Raw genomic sequence first — 17,079 nt, 5'->3', positions numbered from 1 at the left:
ACCAAGAGTATATAATGTGGGAGAGAGGTTTGTCCTCAAAAGGAAAGAAGTGTTTCCTTCTCCCCTTTCTGGGCTCTCTGCGCATTGGAGCACGGAAATCGTGGGCAAATCACTGCCTTACTGAGGTCTGAAGCTAACGGTGAGGTAGGGGCAGAGGGAGCGCCCACAGTATTATGTCTTTAACGCCGGCCGTAGGACGGTGCCACCGCCCTCAGGTCTTCGACGCTGGGTCCGGAGCCCTCGCTAGCCCCTAAACCGCCCTCCTGGGAGGCGGGTGCTGAACCCGCAGCGGAGGGTCCGGGGGACACTCACGGGTCGTGTTGTACTTGACGCCGTTGAAGTACTCGGGGCACTGCCTCTCCACCAGAGCTCCGGCCGCGCTCCGGGGCCAGCACGTCCCGATCTGGTCCAAGGTCGTGTTGCAGTAGGCGTAGGGACCTGACGACGGGAAAGAGCAGAGCGGGGCTCAGAGGGGTTGCTGGGGGCGCGGGGCGCCGCAGGACGTAGGGCGCGTGGCGCTCGGAGCGCGGGGCCCTGGGCGCACCCAGCGCGCCAGGGAAGGAGCCCGCGCCGACCCTGTCCACTCGCCTCCCGCCTACCCTCGGGGTCCAGGGGCAGCCCCCAGCCGTCCAAGAGCAGCTCTTCTGTCAGCTCCAGGCTGCAGTTGGCCTCCAGCAGGCTGTGGAGCAGTGCCGCGTCCATCGCGCCCCGGAGCCGCGCGCCGAGAGGGAGTGCGAGTGCGCGTCCGGCGTGGCTGCCAGGGGCTGGGTTCGAGACTGAGCGGCCGAGAGAGCGCAGGGTCCTGGCCCTGCTCGCCCAGCCCGACCTTCCGGACAGCCTCCGGACGCTGCGTCGGATCGCCCGGAGATGCCAAGTCGGGACCTTGGCTGAGAGGAGCTGCAAAGCGCACGGAGCTGCCGGTCCACCCGCTACGTCGCGGCCAATGGCGGCACCAGGGGGCGGGGCCAGGCGGCTCCTCTCGCCCTGGCCCAGGATCCCGCCCCCGGCCCACCAGCCCTGCCCTGGGTCCGCCTTCTCAGGCCCCGGCAAGGTCCGGGGGAGGGTGGCGGCAATGGAGAATGTGGGCCTGGTGGGCGGAATGACCCGTCCGAGGATCGAGGCCCAGGGGTTGCATGGCGCAGCAAAGCGCGCGCGCCCGCCCACCCGAGGAGCCAGAATCGGGTGGCTCGCCGCCTGACTTTCTCCTCCTTGAGCGAGGACACTGGAGGGGGTGACAGGGGGAGTGGCGAGTCCACGTGCAGATGTGCGCTCTAGAAAAGACCCCTTAGTCTCTGGGAGGGAAGTGGATTGGAGGGGCTTCGAGGGAAGCAAGGGAGCCACTGAAGAGTCTAGTGAGATCAAATGGCCTGGTGCAGACCCGGACCAAGCCGTGGGGGCCGGGATAGAGAGGGACTTCGGGGAGTGCCAGCCCTGGTGAGGAGGTACTGGAGAGAGGAGTGGGTGGGTGGCTTCCAACAGGAGCCAGGAGGCAGGGATAATGCCAGGTCTCCCGCTTGGGTGACTGGGGGCGGGGGTGGTGTCGTCATTAAAGGACATGGAAAAGTCTAGGGGAGAATCTGGCTGAAATTATCTGGAGGATTTCACACACCCGGGTCTTACTGCCCTGGGTTTCAGAGGGAATAAAGTGAGAAGTGAGACCCTCTCCTCCTCTTGGCTTGGGCAGGGCTGCCTGAAACTGGTTCCACACCTGTGTGTGTGTGTGTGTAGGAGAGATCAAACCCCAAAAACCTTTATTTGGAATTTGCCTAGGCCCCTCAGGACTGCCTGCTCCATAATTCCCTGTGGTTCCACTGAGTGCCTAGGGCAGGCCCACTGCTCATGCCTGCTGAGTGGGGGGATCTGGGCTCAAGAGACAGGGCCCCAACTCAGTCTTTACTGTCTCTGCCTCTGTCTCTACTCTCTACGCATTTTACCCCAATTCTCACCCTCTCTTCTGGGGCAGTTTCTCCATCAGTGAAATGTTTTTAGAGGCCGCTCCCAGCCCTGACAATCTCTGGTTCTGAGTTATGAGATGCAAAGGCAGATGTACATGTGTGTGCACATGTGTGTGTGTATGTGTTTCTATCTTCAGAGGGCAGGGAGAGCTGGGACCCAGTCCCAGCTGGGCTGGAAGCCCCAGGGGAGCTAGACCTATCCCTTCTTGCCATCCTCCACTGGGAACAAAGTTGCCAGAGAAGCCTGAGACCACCCTGAGCCAGCATTATGCCCTGAGCAGGGAGAGGAGAAGAGGCAGGCTGGGCTGCCTTTGTGTGCTCCAGTGTCACCAGCCTCCATATGAATGCTGCTGTCACTGCCCAGGCAGAGTCAGAGAGCACTGAGACCAGGGCCGAGCACAGCAATCTCTCCACGGCCAGCTGATTGGCAGGTACAAGGTGCAGACCAGCCAGCCAGGTCTGTCTTCTGCTTTTTGAATGGACAGAGCCCTTGGCTCAGCTCGGGCAGCTGCAGAGGCAGAGGTCCCTAATAACTAGTGCCAGGAGCAGGTGAGGATCGGTTGAGTCCCAACTCCAACCCTAGGCAGAGTCCTGTTGCCAGTCCCAGGCTGAGGTTCGGCCCAGGTCCCAGACTGAGCCCTGCCCCACAGGGTCACACATAGGCTAGAGTGTGGCTGGCAGGATCAGCCCATTTCTTCATTGGGAATTAGTCTCATTCATGCACAAAGGAGGCTCTCCACACACTGATCCCAGCCCAGGGGGAAAAGGAGAGATCAAGCTAAGTTATTGACCTGTTCATCACCAGAGCCACAGCACAGGAAAAGCAGCTATCTCATGGGGTGGTGAGTGCCCCGTGACCATAGGCCAAGGACTTATCGTCTCACACGAAGAATGGAAGCTTAGCCTGGGAGACCTGGACTGCTCTTAAATGGGACAGCACATGTGATATAGGTTCCTCTGGGAAGTGACCATTTCAGGGGCAGAGGCAAAGTTCATTCTGCATCTTGACGGGACAGTCAGGACTTGAGCACAGGCCCACAGACCTGGGGTCCCCTGGTTTCCAGGATGCAGAGCCATTTCGTCATGGAGTTTATTATCATAGGTATGACTGTCTGTTATTCTAGATGCGACAGAGAGAAAAATGAAAAAAGGAGCGGCTTTGGAACAAATTGATTTTATAGCTCAGTTTAGTGTCTGCAAATAGGTAAACGAGGAAGATACTGTAATGAGCGAAAACTTTCCTCACTTAGATTAAATTCAACTACAATTAATAAAGTCTGGGACTTTTTGCTAGCCAAGGAAGCAGAGGTGGGTGGGAGGTCCCTGGGATGGAGGTGAGCTCCCAGGCCAGGCATTGGGGCAGCGGTATTTGGGACAGTCTGTGTGCCCCCAGTCTGGTGGGACAGGTTGCAAATAAGTTCAGGGAAGTGTGACAGGTGCTGGGGAAGATACCTGGGTGTCATGAGCAGAGCGGGGGTGGGTCAGGTGCCTCTGGCCCACCTCTGATGTCAGCTGCAGTGGATGGTCCTCCAGCGCACAGCCTAACACCAGATAGGCGTGCACAGCACAATGGAAAAACACACGGTGTCTCGCACAGTCGTGTGTCTGCACAGCACACACACGTTCTCTCACTCATCCCACCACCCATCAAACATCAGCTGGAAAACTGGATTTGAGGGGACAGAGTCTGCCTTTGCACGTCTGATGGGGCTGTGCTCTGTCCGGCTGAAGAGACAGGGAGTACGCAGGGCTGGGACAGGTTGTGGGGTTCACTGCAGTTACAGTGGGACTGCTGAGGGCACAGAGGCTTGGGAGAGGCCAGAAGGCGCCCCCCTCTTGCCCTGCAGCACTGGGGACAGTGCCCCCGGCCAGGCCAGATACTCCTTCCCCATCCTACCCCACTCCACGCTGGCACAGGGGAGATGGTCTGGTGTCTTCAGGTTGAGCCTTGGGATCGGGCTTCGGGTCTCTGGCAACCGTCCAACCCTACACTGTCGTTTACAGATGGCCAAAGGGAGGCCCAGAGGAGGAAAAGGAACTTCCTCTCCAACGGCTCCCAGGCCATCTTCATCTCCACAGCAGACTGGGCTCCTTGTCTCCCTTCACGGGGGGAGGAAGTGATTTCTCTGAGACTGTGTGACTTCTCTCAAGAGCGGATCCCCGTTGCCCTCGGGACAGAGCCCAGCTCTCCAGCACTGAAAACAACACTCTTCATGATTGTCTATTCCCCATCCTCTTGCTCCTCTCAACTTGAGATGCACTTTGGAACAGCTCGCCGTTCCCTGGGGACATTCTCTGCCTCTGTACCTTCGCATGTGCCGTTCCCTCTGCCAGGAATGCACTTACCGCTGTGCTCCAGTTAGCCTAGCCGACTCCCATTCACCCTTCTAACGTTCAGCTTAAGCCCTCACCTCCTTTGACTTGTCTGGGGTGGGTGGCCCTTCTCCGTGCTGGTCAATGTCACATCAAGGTTGTTGGTTTTTCTACTGTGACTCCCAGAGGGCAGGGCTGGTCATGTTCACTAAGCAGTCCCTAGCACCCATCAGAATGCTCCAGGCCTGTGCTCAGTGAGTCACCACTGAAAGAACAAATGCCCTGGCAGCAGCCCTGTCTCCCAGACCAAGGTTCTCTTCCCATTTGACCAGCCGTGTGTGTGTGTGTGTGTGTGTGTGTGTGTGTGTGTGTGTGTGTGTGTGTATTGGATTAGGGAGTTATTTCAAGGAATCCTTGATTCCATCTGGATCCTTACATTGCCTATGGACTGAAAAAATAATATGCCTTACAACTTACAGTATATGCTCTATTAGATTCCTCTGTGATGAATAAAACAGAAATAATCCACTTAAAGCCTGCCTTAAGTCTCTTGGGATTATGCGTTTTTCCTTTATTTGGACCTCAGGGGCATGCATTTTAATTGATCAGAGTCTTTGATTCATGACCTCTTGTCATCATTAGCCCATATACGGCCCAACTTTATTTTATTTTAGTCTTTTCTTTTATGGAAGTTTGTATGTAGCAGCACATATAAGGAATCTGTTGCCCAATCCAAAACTAGATCATTACCAATCACTTACAAATTTATCTATATACTCCTCCCTCAGAGGGAACATTCTTTTGAATGTTGTGTTTATCATTCCTTTGCTCTTAGTTTTTTCAGTTTTATCGCATGACTGTATGTCTAAACAACAGGTTGTTTGTTTCTACTTGTTTCTGGACTTTGTTAGTCAATACGCATTTTCTCAGTCAGCGGACACCTAAAAGGACATCCCTACCATGTGGGGACCTGAGAAACTATTCCCGAAGTCCGAGGGCATCCTAACAGCCTGCATGTCCCACCGCAGGGGCATGGTTAATGGACGATGCGTCCCCACGGTCGCTGCTAGGCAGCACCACGGCAACGTGGTGGATGAATAATTAATGACACAGGGAGATGTTCACTCTGAATTACAACAGGAAGAAGCAGGTTACAAAACTGTAGACACAGGATCATTCCAGTTTTGTGGAAAAAAGAAAAAAAGAAAAAACATGAGGTTCTATGGTTTGATAAACTTCTGGCAGATGTAAACATTATAAAAAATTCCTGGGCTGTGGGATAATGAGTACTTATCGTCTTCTCTGGTTTTTAAAAATATTTTTTTCCAAATTAAATATATGTAATATGTATTCCATTTATAAACAGATGGATGATAGTACAAGTCAAGCCGGGCAGAGCTCGTGTTTGGAGAGGCTGGGACTTCTCTCCACTAGGCTCAGAGGTGGGGAGGACGCGTATCACCTGCCAGGGGTCACGGGGAAGGCGAGGGTCCATGCCACACACGGGGCAAAGAGGGAGGGCAGGGAGAAGGTGGTGGATTTGCTGATACACAAGTGTTGCCTCTGAGAGCAAAGAGCTCTGGCGAGGGGAGGGTGGGAGCTCTCCTGAAATGGGGGGCGCCTCCATTTTTTGCCCGATGGCTGCTTGGCATGCTGGTGTAGCCACGGTCTCTCTTTCAACCTTCACAGTAAGCCTCTGAGGTCGACTCTGACCAATTTTTAACAGATGAGGAAACTGAGGCTCAGATGTTATAGGCTGAATAGTGTCCCCCAAATCCATATGTTGAAGCCCCAACCCTTAATATATCAGAATTTGACTGTATTTGGAGATAGGTTCTTTAAAGAGTTCATTGCTTTAAAATGAGGTCATTAGGGTGGGCCCTAATCCAATGTGACCAGGGTCCTTGTAAAAAAAGGAGAATAGGACACAGACGCACGCAGAGGGAAGACCATGTGAAGACACAGGGAGAAGATGGCCATCTACCAGCCAAGGAGAGAAGCCTCAGAAGGAACCAACTCTGTTGACACCTTGGTCTGGGACTTCTAAGGTCCAGAATCATGAGAAAATAAATTTCTGTTGTTTAAGCTGCCCAGTCTGTGGTATTTTATAGCAGCCCAAGCAAATTAATACAGATGGGTTGGCTGACTCGTCCAGGGTCACAGAGCTGTTAGGCGGAAGAGCGAGGATCCTGACTTGGGTCTGTCTAACCCTAACACCTGAGCCTTCGACCACTCCACTGTTGAGGAGGGCAGACAACAAGGTTTTCCTCTTTATGCGTGACTCGGGCTGTGTTTGGTGCTGGCTCCCAGTTTTGGCCAGCACCCTTGTCTCCTTGTGTTCCGGCAGTAGCTCCAGACCCAAGGGCACCCACAGCCCTCCTCCTTCCTTGCTGCTTCTGTGGATGCAGCCCTGAGAAGGCCAGGACACTGGGAGGGGCCTTGGGGACATCTTTCCAGAGCCCGTTAAGGCCTGGGGCTCTTCTGAGTTAGCTCCGCAGTGGCTAACCCTGACTCTGAATCAGCCACCAGGAAACTCTAAGAGGTCAGATCTCAGGGTCCCAGCTGCTACGGGAGGTAACACCTGTAGCCACGGCAACGGGAGAATGTGTTTTACACCTTCTGCCGGTCTTGCCGGAGTTTGAGAGCAGTGAGGTGCCCCCTCCTCAGGCACCTGAATGCCAGGCCAGCCAGCTTCCTTGGGTGTAGACGGAGGGAGCCGGGAGCTGGAGGACGACTCCCAGCCAAGTTCTTCATCATCGGTGAAGGACCTGAGCCCCAGAGGGGAAGGGGCTGCCCAAGGACAGACACAAGGCCCGGGCCTGGAAGCCAGTCACCCTTCCCCACCTGCTGAGCTGGGGCTGACCCGGGAGAGCCCGCTTCTCCCCCAGGCCCTGGGCCCACCCCCAGCTTCCGGGGTCTGCCGCCGGTGGTGGCAGGGGCTGGCATACCTGAGAGGTTGGTGAGGGTCATGATTGCGTGGCAGTACTGTTCCAGTAGCATCCACACGGGCTGGTCTCTGGGTGCCTGGCTGGGCCCGGCCGCCTAGAGGACAGGAGAAATGAGGGTCAGGCCCTGGCTAGACAGTAACAGCACATGTCTGCCTGTCCCCCACCCCACGCCGCCTTGTCCTGTCACTCATCCCTTACCCCTCTACTGTACAGAGGAGAAAACAGAGGAGGGAAATGCCCAAGGCCACACAGCAGAACAACAGCCTGGACAGACCTGGAACCCTGAAAAGGCCTTAGAAGTGGACTAGTGCATCTTGGCTCCCAAGGAAAGACTAATGCTCTGTCCATCCCTTGGCCCCCAAAGGTCTCTTCTTCCAGATGGGATGTGCCCTGTGTCCTTCTGTCAGCAAAGCTGGGGTGGGGGTGTCCGCCAGCCCTTCGTTTCCCCAGCAAACATTCGTACTGTGTCTACTGCGTGTCAGGCCCTGGCTGGGAGACATGGTGTCCTCAGGGTAGTCCCAGGCCAGGTAGGGATCCCCTAGACTTGGAAGGTGCAGAAGAGAGGGGAGAAGAGTGGATGATTTGACTTTGTTTCCCTGTCACACAGGTAAACAGGCAGTTACAAATGTTAACACACGGGACTCCTAACTTGGACTTGGGAAGACAGGGGAGGCTTCCTGGAAGAGGTGGCACTTTGGGGGCAACCAGACGGATGAGTAGGGGAAAAGGGAGGAACCACTGTGCCAATGTGAGCACTTGCCAGGGAACAAACGTGATTGTTGCAACAACGGCAATTCCATCCAAAAGACAGAAACCATCTAGGATCCCATCTCCTGAAAAAATCATGAGGGGATGCTGGATATAGAGGGACAAAGTAGATGTGGTTATCTCTGCCCTTCAGGGGACCATCTTCTGGAGGAAAAGATGGATGGGTAATCAACTTGTTACAGCGTCTACAATTTGCTGAGAAGGAATAAGGTAGCATCACAGAGGGGGTCATGCTGATGTGGGCTTTGAAGGTGGAGTAGGAGTTTGCCCAGCTGATAAGGGTGGGGCCGGGAAAGGCATCCTAGATAGAGAGCAAAACACGTTCAGAGGCAGAGAGGCTGGGAAGCGCATGGTGTGAAACTGAACAAAAGCAATGCCCTCTAAAATTCTAACCCTTGTCTCCCACTCTTGCCAAGACCACCACTTCTCTTACCTTGTGGCCATGGCGTGTTCGCACGTGCACTTGCACATGTGTATGCAAGATGACTTTTCTTTTTTTTTTTTTATTTGGTTGCACCAGGTCTTAGTTGCAACAGGCAGGCTTACTTAGTTGCAGCATGCATGTGGGATCTAGTTCCCTGACCAGGGATCGAACCCCCGCCTCCTGCATTGGGAGCGCAGTCTTAACCACTGCGCCAACAGGAAAGTCCCGTAAGATGACTTTTGCACGTCCCCCCAACACCAATATTCCTGATCCTGGGATTCTGGAAGGCACTGCCCCACTAGTGGGCAGCCCCTCCCCTTTCTCCTGCCTGTCAGATATTTCCACCCTGGCAGCTGGGTCAATGTTTGCCCCAGGATGTCCCCAGGACCAGAGCCCGACAGCCCTCAAACATCACGTTCCCCACGTCGGGCTCAGTCCATTTCCTGTGCTGGGGCTGGAGGCTGCATGCACAGCCTCACCACGCCGACCTGGAGCCCCTAATTAATGACCCCGCTCGGTCAGGTGGGAGAGCCGAGGATGGCACAGCCGCCACTTACAGGTACTCACTGCACCTGGGTTCTGCCAACTGTCTCCGCAGGGCTGGAGGCAGGAGGAAGCGCTGGGAAGCAGAGGTGCTGTGTGTGAGACTCGTGTGTGTGCAAGGCGTATGTGTGCAGGGTGTGTATATGTCTGTGCGGGGTGTGTAGGGTGTGAGAGTAGTATGTGTACGGTGCATGGAGTGTGTGTGTGTCTGGCCGCTGTGAGGGGCTTCCCGAGCCATCAGCCGGGAGCTCTGGCCGCTTGGCCTGCAGGACAGACACTGGGGGCCATGGTCTTGCTGTTCACATATCCCAGGGCTGCCAGGAGCTCCCCAGCATCAGCTTCTTGGGATCATGAAGGCCTGGCTATCCAGAGAGCCACCTGCCAGGGGTGAGGTGGGCTGGGGAGGGGACACTCTGGGTCCTGATGCCCCACCCTCAGCTGGGTCAGGGGGGAGTGTGGGCCCTAAGCCTAACCCAACGCCCGTTCCCATCCCCCTTCTCTTCGTTTGAGAAGCAGCTAGTACGCTCTCTCCGGGGGCAGTGGGGAGGGCTGAGTTCCTAGTGAGCCACCAGCCTCTGGAAGTCATGGTAGAGGCAATGCTCAGTGCAGAGGCGTGTGGTGTTGATGGCGGACTCTGACCAACCAGATTCTGTATCTTAGATGCAAGCTCCTTTTCTCAAAGCCCCCAGCGGCCACACTGTGGCCCCATCACTCAGGCATCTCATGCTCAACTTCGGGAGGGTCTGAACACTTGGCTCCGAGCTCATGGACAGGGGCGGCCGGGCATCTTCTGCCAGGACTCAGGCACTGTGGGGCTGTCCTTGTATCAGTCACTGTCATCTGAGGCCGTGGCCGAGTCTTCTTGCTGAGCAAAGCAGGGGGCACTGGCTGCCGTGCTCAGTATTGATGTGTGCTGTTCAAGCCTGGGCAGAATGGGCGAGCAGATCAGAAGTGATTGTGGAATAATTCCCAAGTCTGGGCTCCATCTCCAACTCCTTCTCTCCACTGGTCGAATAAGCTGGCAAAGCCAAAGATGTTCATTCTCTTCAAGGGGGCTGGTCGGGTGGATTTGACTCAGTTCAGACCTGCAACATACCCTGGAGGTGCCCATTTTGGACAGAGCCGCTGCTGCTAACGGTGGTGGGTAGGTGGGGGAGGGGCGGGCAGGGAGGAGGAAGGAGAGACCGGTGCCCCCAGAAAGCCCACAGTGGGCCAGGGAAAGCAGAGACACAGCCATGAATAATTACCCTCAAGGCCTGGGTGATGAGCTCTCAGAGGCAGCAGACTGCAAACATGCCCATGTTCAGGGCTCTGGGGATGTTGCTTCTCAGCTCTGTGGCCTTGGCCAAGTTACTTAACTTTTTTGAGCCTTGGCCTCCGTCTTTAAAATGGGGATAATATAAACCCCATGGGGCTTTGGTGTGCATTAAACAAATTACTGACTGTCAAGAGCTGCTACATAGAAGATACGTGTTACATGGTGGCCCTTGTCAAGGACTTTAGGAGGGGTACAGTTAGGGAGCTCAGTAATGGGGGGCTCAAACCTCATTTGGGAGAGTCCCACAGTGCAGTTCAAGCCCTTCTCCTTTAGAAAATCCTCTTAGAAACCCCATGTTCTGCCTTCCAAGCTCTGCAGCCAGCAGGGCTCCCCCTCTCAGCCCTCAACACCCCTCCCGTGTACAGTGGCCCCTGAAGACGCACCTTCACCTCGCTCACCAGGCTCACTGCTCAGCAGTGCTCAGTGGATGCTGGGTGAGAAAACTGCGCATGGAAGCTGAGTCCAAGAGGATGGAAGGACTTGGTCCAAGGTAGGATGAAGGGTAAGAAGAGCAGAAAGAAATTCCAGGGGCAGGAGCTGAGCGAGCAAAGGCTCAGAGGCAGGGAAGCACAGGGCCTGCTCAAGAAGCAGCAAGCCTCTGGTTTGGGGATGCTATTAAGAGGACAGAGGGTGGGAAAGAGGCTTCTTGGATGTGAAGTCAGCATTTACTATGTGCTAGACACAGCTCTAAATGCTTCAGGGCAGCCCATTTAATCCTCACAACAGCCTCTGAGGTGGCTGTGAATGACCCCATTTTACAGGTCAGGAAACTGAGTCCCAGAGAAGCAAAGTCACCTCCCAAGGCCACACAGCGGGTAAGGGGCTAAGGCAGGACTGTTCAGACAGTCTGGTAGGTCACAAGTTGGTCAGATACACACTGAAGAGCTGGTCCTGTGTGAGGGGGTGAAAGCCTGTGGTCTGCAGATGCTGGGAGGACCCCAGCTCCAAAAAAAGGTGAGTCAGAAGCAGCTCTCACCAGTGGAGTGGGAGCCTGTGGGCAGAGAGCTAGGTCATGGGAGGAGGGGAGGGAGACCCAGCCAGCCCGGCAGGGCCTTGCTCAAGGGAGACAAGAAGTCTGGCTTCTAGAACTGACTCTGAGCCACCTGAAGACCCCATTATCTCTCTTTTGTGGGGGACACTTTGGACTTCTGATCAGCTCTTGGCTGTCATAGGGGCAGAGAGCTGCCCCCCCACAGCCCCGCCCCATGAGGCTACAGGCTGCTGGAGCTCAGGGCCCATATCTGTCTGCTTCACATCTGGGTGCCCAGTTCCCAGTCCAGAGCCTGGCATGTAGCAGGTGCTCAATAAATGTTTATTTGGATGAGACCATGGTCCCCTCAGCCAGAGAGAGCTGCACCCCTACCCCCAATTCTGGGAACTCAGTTCTGGGCTTTTCCTGCTTGTCAGGTAGCCTTCTTTCTGAATTTTCCCTCTGAGGACGGCCCGGGTCCAGCCTCTGTGTGCCTGGAGTTGGAAGCCCTCCCTTATACAGGGCAAGGGAGAGGCCCTGGCAGGGGAGCCAAGAAAAGAGAGCCAGCTGCTCTTCCTCCACCTTGGGCCCTGTCCAGGCAGAACCTGGGGCCCAGGCGCCAGGCGAGCCTCAAAGGTGCCACCTCCCTGGAGCCGGGGGTCTGGCCCAGCCTCGTGCTCCCTCCTGGATTGGCGACAAAGCTTCCTCTAAATTTAGCTGCTGGTCTAAGCCTGGGAGAGTTGGGACCACAGGTCCTGCAGCCAGGCTGCCAGTACTGGACAGGAACGGGGTGAGCTCCCTCCCTGCCTTCTCCCTCTCTGCCCAAGGTCAGAGAGGACTCCTCTGGAGGGGGCAGGGTTCCTCCCCAGTGTTTTCTTTCATTCACTGGTCTCACTGAGCCTGAGCTAGGAACAGAGGAAGGAGAAACTCAGGCCCTACCCGGGGGAAGGAGGAAGAGATGGGGACACTGAAGACAGGGTATGGGGAGGAGGGAAGGAGGGGCAGAAGAGAGGGAGGAAAGGGGGGGAACGGGGCGTGAGGAGGCAGATTCTGGGCCCTGAGCAGACACAGGCCAGACAGTACTGGAGCTGCGGCAGGCTGAGGCAGAGGGTGAGGGACTGGCAGTCAGATGAAGGAAGTAGGTAATTGTTTTCTGGAGTATCTGAGCAGGCTTCCTGGAAGGGGAGACTTTTTATTTTTCAGTTTTTTTTTTTTTTTTTTTTTTTTTTTTTTGCCGTACGCAGGCCTCTCACTGTTGTGGCCTCTCCTGTTGCGGAGCACAGCCCCCGGATGCACAGGCTCAGCGGCCATGGCTCACGGGCCCAGCCGCTCTGCGGCATGTGGGATCTTCCCAGAACTGGGCAGGGGAGACTTTTTAGCTGCTCAGTTCTAACTTATTAGCTGCTGGGACCTTGAGTGAGGGCCCCAAGAGCCCGAAGCAGCTTTCCGTAGGGCTCTCCCTACCCTGAGTGTTCCAGCAGGTCCCTCTTTCTAAGATGTCCCACTCTCCCATCTAGTCTGAATCCAGCCACCAACTTGCCTGGAGAAACTTCCAGGTCTTTCCTTGGCATGTGTTCTCTCTCATCTCTGAAAGCCTGTGGCTCCCTCTAGCCTCTGTCCCTCTTCTCTGACCTGTGCCAAGCCCTGAGTCCTGCATACAGATGTCTGAGGGAGCAAGGGGGTAGGGAAGGCAGGAGCTGGCCTGCAAGAGGTCCTACAACAGGTCACTAGGCCTAAAATTATCTCCTTAATGATCAACTCATCTAATATCCAGTTTGCCTAAAACTCACCTCTTTCTGATTTGTTTTGGCATCTGAGTGTCTTACACTTTCGTGAAGGGAAGGGAGTGTGGAGTCAGGCTGCCTGGTTTGAATCCTGGCCCTGCTACTACCAGATGAGTGACCTTGGGCACATGACCTTGCCTTAGCTTCTTCATCTGTCAAATGGGGATATTGATGGTCTTATGCCTTAGGATGGTTGTGAAGCTTAAAACAGGTAATGTGTGTCAGAGCTTAGAACAGTACCAAGCATGTGGTAAGCCTGTGGTCTAAACAGAATACTGAACAGAATGAACAAAACAAGCTTATTGGATAATATATCCCTCCCTCTGGCAGATTTGAAATGATATCTTAAAAAATTAGAATTTTGAGTAAAGTGACTTATGACTGACTGAGGAGTCCTAAAAATGCTTAAAATTAGATAAAGTAGAAAATGATAGCTAAGAGAATACAGAATAGTCCCATAATTCATAAAGGGCTGCAAATCTGAGACTTACTAGGAATAGGAAATTAAATAGGCAGACAAACTTGGTTTTTTTAAAAAAATACTAAAACATCAACAAAATGGCAAAAACAGAGAGACTAAATTAGCTGATTAGGTTAGAAAACACTCATAGAGTAGCTGAATTGGGGGGAAAGAGTTATTAGATGAATTAGCTTCTGGTAAATGGCCCTTGAGTCCCCTGCCCCCAACCCTCCACAGACCCTGGGTGTGTGTGCAGGGCCCTGGCCTTGGTCTTGGGGAGAGCTGTGTAGGTTAGCGGGGATCCAGGCTTCTGGAATTTGGGCCTTCCCTCTTTGTTGAGCCTTCTCAGGACAGACAGCCCCACCAGAAGCAAGAACCTGGGGCAAGAGACCACAGAAGTGCTGTTCTAAGGCCCTGGTGGGGAGCACCTTGTTGCTCAAAGGTCTGAGGGGATGGACCCAGACAAGACTTCTTGGGGTCTTCACAGAGGGGGAGGCAAGGTTAGAATCAAGGGGTTTGGAATCCAGCAGCCATATTTGTTAGCCTTACCCAACCTGCATTTCCGTCTGTAAATAACTGTCCCAACCTTCCCAGTGTTTTAGTAAAGGGTTTAGCATGGCACCCGGTGCCCAAGAAGCCTGCATGATTTCGGCACTGCTTCCCAAAGTAGCTTCTCAAAGGCCTCGGAGGGCAGCTGGTAGCACCAGGGTCAAGGCTGGGCTCCTGCAGTGCGGGCTGACCCAGGGTGTCCTCCCCACTCAACCACCAGCTGGAATGTTCACAACTGCACTTTAGATCAGGCCCCTCCCCAGCTTAGCGAGCCCTGAACTCCCTTGGGATAGAAATCAGATCCCACCCGGACCCACCATGCCCCCTGGAGCCTCGCACCATCTCTTCTCAGGGTTGGGACTCTAGAGCCTTCCTCCCAGCGTGCTCTTCCCTCAGACTCCCTCTAGGACCACCCCATCTCCGTCCCTGCCATCCTGCCCACCTCCCGCCAGACTTCCTCCCAATCCTGGCAGAGGCCCTTATACCTGCACACACTTGTTCTCAGTTCCCATGACCAGAGTTTGTAAATACACACTTAATTCTTAGCCGTTGTTTTCTTCGGCCAGCGGCTTCTTTAGGCTATCAACTTCATAGGGCAGGGGCCATGGGCTGCTGTTTTCACCCTTATGTCTTTACCATGCATGATCCTCCTTAAATACTGACTGAATCAAGTATTATTGAATAAATGAGAGGGCTGGAGGCCAGACCCTCCTGGATCGCCTTCCTTCCCCACCACCAGCTCCAGGTCACTTACTCTCTTTTCATAGAGAGCAGAAATCTCAGAATAGTTGGACGAGGACCCAGAAATAAATCCCATTACCATGAAGACCCAAAGCAAGGAAGCCTGTGCTTTGGGGCTAGAGAGACCACGGTCCTCTCTAGCTGGTTACGTGCTGAGTAACTTTGGGTGAGTAACTAGTCTCTAGTCTTGGGCCATCCGGGGAGCTAGGGGCAGGGCCTGGGCTGACTCTACAGGGAAAGCAGACTGTTGTCTCTGAGGTTGCCAGTTCTGACATCCCCGGGACCCAGGGTACCCTCCCACAGACCCCTCAACCTGGCCGGGCTCTGGGGCAGCAACCAGAAACCCTCTCCGTCTAACCAGCTTGGGCGGTTGGCATCATGGCCCCCATGGGGGACGGCTGAGGGGCCACCCTGGCCCTAACACCAACTGTCTTGAAGGCACCTATCCCCAGAACAAGTGCCAGGGGGCAGAAAGAGCTCAGAGCCCAAGACATCGGGAGTGGGAGGTGGGCAGGAGGGGGTGGTAGTGAACCCACTCCACAGCCTCCACCCATCCCTGCAATGTCCTTAAAAGGACCTGGCAGGTCTAGGGGCCATCTGCCCATCGGGGCACTGACCACACCTCAGCATGGTGCCCACTCCTCTCCTCCACCTGACCAGATCCCCTGGGAGGGCAGGGCCCCTAGTGCCTTCATCTCTGCTTACTCTGTGCCAGGCATGGTGCTCAGAGCTTTACCTGTACTGTCTCAACTATTCCTCATGACAACCCTATTCAGTAAGCACCAAAATCATCCTCATTTTACCCAGGAGGAAACTGAGGCTGGGGAAATTTGAGTAGCCTGTCCAAGGTCACACACTAAGCCGCAAAGCAGGGATTTGATCAGGTCTGTCTGCAAAGCCACTTTGCCACAGACAGTGGACGCTCATTACCCATCTGTTGAATGAGTGTTGAACGAAGGAGTCCTCTGTGTACATATGCGGATGGGGCCAGGCCTCCTGACCTCCAGCCTGGCTCTGTCCCTTGCACTGCATGGCCTCTGAAATCTTTTAGTGTCTTGCCTCTTCATGAAAAGTGCGGCCTAGGACAGGTCACCCTTCCTCTCCGAGCCTCAGTTTCCCCATCTGTAAAATGGGGAGAGGGTAAGAGGTAGATTCCTCCAACATCTGTTTCTGGAAATCACCCCCTCCTAGCCTCACCCCCACTTCTTCAGTTCTTTCTGTACAGCTCCTCTCCATCCCGTCACCCTCGGCTCCTACCTGCAGACCATGACTCTGGCCAGTGGGCACACCCACAGCTTTGAGAAACCCCTGGCAAGGCTGGTTCCCCCAAGTGGCCCCTCTGCCCCATTGCTCATTTGATACTGAGGGCTGCCTGGTTTCAGGCACTGAGACAAGCGTGGGGACCGGGCTGCAGGAGACAGGGGACAGCTTTCTGGGGGTCCCTTGTGGGGAAGGGCCAGAACTGGGATGGGGTGAGGAAGGGACTTGAGGCTCCTGCAGGGGAGATGCAGCGGGATCTATGGGGGAGGTGACAGAGTGGACAGGGGACAGGAAATTTCTGGACCCGAGGAAGGGCATGTCTTAGACACTAGGGCGTCCCCCAGAATGCTCTGATCATCCACAAAGGCTTCCAGGTCCCATCCTAGCTGGTGTGAAGAGTTTCATCTCCCCTCCACTTGCCCCCTCATCCAGGCAGGACATCTCCATCCCATTACCGGACACAGGGATCCCCAACCCCATCCTGGCGACCAAGCCCTAAGACCTCCTCCATTCAACTCCTAACAGGGCTAAGTGAAACCGAGCCCAGTAACTGAGCAGTGAGACCCCCTACCGCCTCGCAGTCAGGAGAGCACGGAGCGCCCCGACCCTGCGAACAGATGCCGCCCCACCCCGCGCCTCCCCGCCCGCCACCACTCCCTGCACTTACTCTGAGCAGCGGCGGCAGGAGGCAGAGCAGGCAGAGCAGCGGGTGCGGGGCGTGGAGAAGGCGCGGGGGCCCCGCGGGACCCCCCATGCCCTCAGCGGCTGCGGACCCGAGCGCACCTCAGAGCATAGCAGTCCCCCCCTCCCCCGCCCCAGGCTAGAGCTGTGTGGGCCCCTCCCTCCCCAACGCGCCAGGCGGCCAAGGTATGGCCCTGGGCACGGGAAGGGGGGGTATTCTCCCCCCCTCTCCACACTCCGCAGTGACACCGCCCCACGGCCCGCCCCCTCCAGGTTATTTATAGCGGTGCTGGGCGGAAGCTTCTGCCCAGGCAGCCGGAGAGACCAGACTGTGCTTCCAGTCTGCAGAGAAGGGGTTAATGCCT

General features: G+C 55.3%; 1 protein-coding gene across 4 annotated transcripts in view; it reads right to left on the bottom strand.

Annotated features, from left to right (window-relative positions):
• The window catches only part of CRHR2 (corticotropin releasing hormone receptor 2), a 44,060-nt gene extending 27,273 nt beyond the window's left edge, over positions 1-16,787 (bottom strand). The window contains exons 1-3 of one of the 4 annotated variants that reach the window (XM_032643029.1): positions 16,695-16,787; positions 7,217-7,310; positions 313-438 (exon numbers count right to left, since the gene is read on the bottom strand). In XM_032643029.1, coding sequence (XP_032498920.1) covers positions 313-438; positions 7,217-7,310; positions 16,695-16,787 — 313 coding nt within the window. Of the gene's footprint in view, positions 1-312; positions 439-599; positions 940-7,216; positions 7,311-16,694 lie in introns of those variants that run through there. The other 3 variants (XM_032643030.1, XM_032643032.1, XM_032643031.1) reach the window with 3 other exon arrangements.
• Positions 16,788-17,079: the final 292 nt, after the last annotated feature.

Source organism: Phocoena sinus, chromosome 9, assembly GCF_008692025.1.
Source record: "Phocoena sinus isolate mPhoSin1 chromosome 9, mPhoSin1.pri, whole genome shotgun sequence".
Taxonomy (NCBI): Eukaryota; Metazoa; Chordata; class Mammalia; order Artiodactyla; family Phocoenidae; genus Phocoena; species Phocoena sinus.
Note: the sequence above shows the minus strand (reverse complement) of the source record. Positions and strands in the feature narration are given on the sequence as shown.